General features: G+C 69.4%; 1 protein-coding gene across 1 annotated transcript in view; it reads right to left on the bottom strand.

Moving 5' to 3' along the window:
* The window catches only part of AURANDRAFT_71064 (hypothetical protein), a gene marked incomplete at both ends in the record, with an annotated part of 4,164 nt that extends 2,444 nt beyond the window's left edge, over positions 1-1,720 (bottom strand). Inside the window, one exon of the mRNA XM_009036119.1 lies at positions 30-1,720. Coding sequence (XP_009034367.1) covers positions 30-1,706 — 1,677 coding nt within the window. The remainder of the gene's footprint in view (positions 1-29) is intronic.
* Positions 1,721-4,247: the final 2,527 nt, after the last annotated feature.

Raw genomic sequence — 4,247 nt, 5'->3', positions numbered from 1 at the left:
AAGGCGCCGGACGCGTCGAGCTCGTCGACGGTCTTGTCCGCGCCCCAGAACTCGGCGCCCGGCGCCAGGCTCTCCACGGCGGCCGTCGTCGACCGGCGGACGACGTCCACCAAATCGGACGCGGCCGCGGCCCGCTCCACGAGCACCTCCGCGCAGGCCTTGTCCGCCAGGAGCGTCCGGAGGCGCGTGCGCATGGCGTCGTCCTCGAACTGGGCCAGCGTGAACGTGCCCGTGGGCGCGTCGCACACGCAGACTCCGTACGTGAAAACGCCGTCGACCTCGCGCTCCCGGACGGCCGCGAGGAGCGTGGGCCCGGCCACGGGCTCGAAGCCGCCGCCGTCCTTCTCGAGGCGCATGTCGAGCACGGAGTAGGTCCGCGTGCCCGGCGTGACGACGCTGCAGACCTCGCGGCGCATCGTCTTCTCCGCGGACGACGGCTTCCGGCCCTTTTTTTTAAGCCGCTCGACCCGCAGCTTCGTGCCGTCGGGCGTCTCCGTCTGCTCGACGCGCGCGACCTTGTGGCCCTTGGCCACGAGGGCCTCGACGTACTTGCCGTAGGCGAGCTCGGGGAACCCGGAGTGAGCCTGCTCGCCCTTCATGTAGACGAGGCCGCCGTCGCGGACGCCGACGTCCGCGTCCATGTGGTACATCTCGTAGAACTTGCCGATCTTGAAGAAGAGGAGGCAGTCGAAGTGCGTCGACTTGACGGCCCACCACTGGCGCTGGACCTCGCTGAGGCCCTTGCCCCGGTAGACCGCGCAGTCCTTGGGCACTTTCAGCGTCCGGCAATCGAAGCCGGCGTCGCCGGGCCGCAGGCCCGCGGCGTCGCGGCGGTCGGCGCCGGCGAAGGCGTAGCCCGGGTCCGTGTCGTGGAGGTGGCAGCCCGCGGGGAAGACGGAGCGGGCCTTGTCGTCGCCCGCGTCGTGGTTCACGAGGGGCTCGTCGTCGTCGTCCGCGGACCGCGCCTTCTCCGCGGACACGGGCGCGGACGCCTCGGAGCCGCCGCTCCGCTTGCGGTACTTGTCGTGGAACGCCGACGCGTCGAAGGCCGCGGAGCCGCGGGCCGCGACGTCCGTCGAGATGCGGCACGGCGCCTTCTTCTTCGGCGGCGCCGCGGCGTCGCCGTCGTCGTCGTCGTCGCTCTCGACGACGATGCGCCGCTTCCGCGCCTTGGGCTTGGGCGCCTCCTCCTCGCTGTCGTCGTCGCTGTCGTCGTCCGCGCTGTCCGCGGCGCCCTCGCCGCCGCCGCCGTCGTAGTCCGAGCCGTCGTCGCCGTCGTCGCCGTCGTCCATGGCGTCGTCGTCGTCGTCGTCGGACGCGGCGCGCTTCGCGCGCTTCGCGGCCGAGCCCCCGGCGGCGGCCGGCGCGCGCTTGCCGCCGTCGTAGGCCTGCGTCGACGCGACGGCCGACGGCGACGCCTCGTCGGCGAGCCACTCGTACTTCTCGACGGCGAGGTCGACGGCCTCGACGTCGCCGTCGTCGTAGCGCACCTCGTGCGTCGCGCCCCCGGCGGTCAGCGACGCCACGCGCCCGGCGTACCAGGCGCCGTCGGCGGGCCACCAGACCTTGAGCCGCTTCCCGACGACCTCGGACCCGGGCCGCACCTTGGCGGGCTTGGGCGTCGCCGACGCCTTCTTGAAGAAGGATGAGAGCGTCGTCTGCTTCTTGCCATCGCTGCTGCCCGTCGAGGACTTGCGCGGCGGCATCGTTGGTCGAGCGCGACGAGGGCGGGTGCTGCCGCTCTGTTCGAATGAGAGAGCGCTCTCCGGCGCGCCGCGAGATCTCGGCATCATGAGCCTGATGCTGTTCAACTTAAAGGAGCATGGCAGGAGGCATGGCCTTGCCACCGTCGACCGCGCAGAAGGCGGGCGCGGTCGACGGGTGGATGGGCGCGGGGATGTCGTAGAGTTCGACCCAGCTGTGGCCAATTCCGGCCCCAAGGGCTGGCCACCACGCATAGAGGCGGTCCTCCGCGATCTTGGACTCCTCCGCGTAGTCTGCGCCGGTGCGCCGCGACGGAAGGACGACGATCATGCCGTCGTAGGCGACAGCACCTCCGATGGGGCCGATGCATAGATTCAACCGTGGGCCGTCCTCCCAAGTACCGTCGCGGATGTCGTAGACGAGGACGCCACGCGAATCATCCGCTTCCCAAAAGCCGCCCATGACGTAGAACTTGCCGTCCAGGACCACGCCTCGATTGTGGCTGCCGCCCCGGGGCATGTTCGGTCCCTGCGTCCAGGTAGTGCCGTCGTAGATGTACAATTCGTCAAGTCTTTCGCCATACGGCGCGCGGCCGCCGGCGACGAGCAGCTTGCCGTCGTGGACCGCGCACGCGATGCCGTAGCGCCCACCACCCGGCATGTCCTCGATCCGTTGCCACGCGTCGCGGTCGGCATCATAAGCGTGCGCAACGTCGTTGATCAGGAGGCCGATGTCGGTTCCCGCGCCGCCGCAAACGACCAGGCGGCCAGCGACGACGCCGCAGGCACACGTGCCGAGTCCGCCGAAGATCGGAAGCGGCGCAAGCTCGCGCCACGCGTCACGGCCGGGGTGATACGCCCAGACCTCCGCGGTTTCGTCTGTGTCCACGTCGTCTCGGTCGTATCCGCCATCGTCCCGCATCTGCCCGCCGATGACGACCATCTCCTCGCCGAGCCACGCGCAGCCCGAGTAAAACGTGCGATCGCCGGGCATCGGCGCGCATCTCCGCGCGGCGCCGTCCGAGAGGAGCCAACACGCCGTGGTCTCCTGGACGTCCGGACCGTAGCCGCCGCCGGAGATGAGCAGGCCGGCATCCGGCGCGGCGCCCGTCACGCGCGTGCACTCCCGGTCGCGAGCGCGACCGGGCATCACGACGTCCACGGCGACGAGCGCGCGCGCACAGTCCATGGTGGCCGCGCGGGCCTTCGCGAACGCCGGCGAGCGGATGCGCGCGCGGATTACCTTGCAAGACAGTGAAATGCGCCGCAAATCCGACGCCGGCAACCCCGCGAGCACGGCGCATTGCACGTCTCCGGGCAGCGTCGCGAAAGCGAATGTTTTTGGCGACGTGGCGACGCCGGCAGGCCGGCATTTACGGCTCCCGAGGCTCGAGTTTCGACCCCCCATCGCGCCAAGAGATCTGCAATATCGACCTTTGGGGGGTTGTTGCCTCTCAACAACGAGTCGATGGCGCGCTGAGTGAGTAGGGGCTGCTCCCTTGCGCCGGACCCGCCATGGCCGCCGGCAAGGTCTACGCAGCGGAGGAGAAGGAGGCCGGCAAAGTCCGCAACGGGTCCGGCCGGCCGTCGTCGGACGAGAGGAAGAGCCTCCGCCGCCAGCAGAGCCGGCGGTCCCTCGACGAGGCCAAGGCCAAGGCCATCAAGTCCGTGCGCCGCGTGAAGCAGAAGTTCTCCGACATGTACAGCCGCAACATGCACTTCGGGAACTACGACGAGTTCCCGCGCCAGAGCCGGCTCGTCAAGGTCTTCAACCCGGAGTCGCGCATCTACATGCTCTGGGAGGGCCTCATGGCGCCCTTCATCGCCTGGGCGGCGCTCGTGACGCCGACGGAGCTCGCCTTCTTCGCCGACGACAACGGCTGGCGCTGCCTCGGGTCCGACTGCGCGTCGTCGGCCGTCCTGATGTTCGCGCTGAACCGGTTCGTCGACGGCTACTTCCTGCTCGACATGGCCGTCGTCTTCAACACGGCCATCTTCGACCCGAAGCGGTCGCGGTGGATTTTGTCGCACGCGGCCATCGCGAGGCGCTACCTGCGGGGCTGGTTCGCGCTGGACGTGCTGTCGATCTTGCCCTACGAGCTCCTGGACGCGGGCGCGTTCCGGAGCTTCCGCCTGCTGCGCGCGCTCAAGGTGCTGCGGCTGCTGAAGCTGCTGCGGGTGGCGCGCGTCGGGCGGTTGCTGCACTGGTGGGCGAACCGGCTGCACCTGTCCTTCAAGACGCTGTCCGTGCTCCGCGCGGCGCTCGTCATCGTCGTCGTCCTGCACTGGGTCGCGTGCGCGTGCCGCATGGTCCAGGGCAGGACAAGGGTGATTCAACGTCGCTTCAACGTGAGTGTTCCGCGCGCGCGCGTTCTGGGAAAAGCATCCACGCTTCGAGACCGTTCCGAGAGATGATCGCTCGTCCAAAAATCAGCCGAAACGAGTGGAAAATGGCCGAGAGAGGAGCCTTTGAAGTTGGGAATTTCGCACTCTTGTCCTGCCCAGGCATGGTCGCGGACCCCTGCTTCGACCGGGGCGACGGCT

The sequence above is a fragment of the Aureococcus anophagefferens genome, assembly GCF_000186865.1.
Source record: "Aureococcus anophagefferens unplaced genomic scaffold AURANscaffold_4, whole genome shotgun sequence".
NCBI classification, from domain to species: domain Eukaryota; class Pelagophyceae; order Pelagomonadales; family Pelagomonadaceae; genus Aureococcus; species Aureococcus anophagefferens.
The sequence above is the reverse complement of the archived record's forward strand: the minus strand, read 5'-3'. Positions and strand labels throughout refer to the sequence as shown.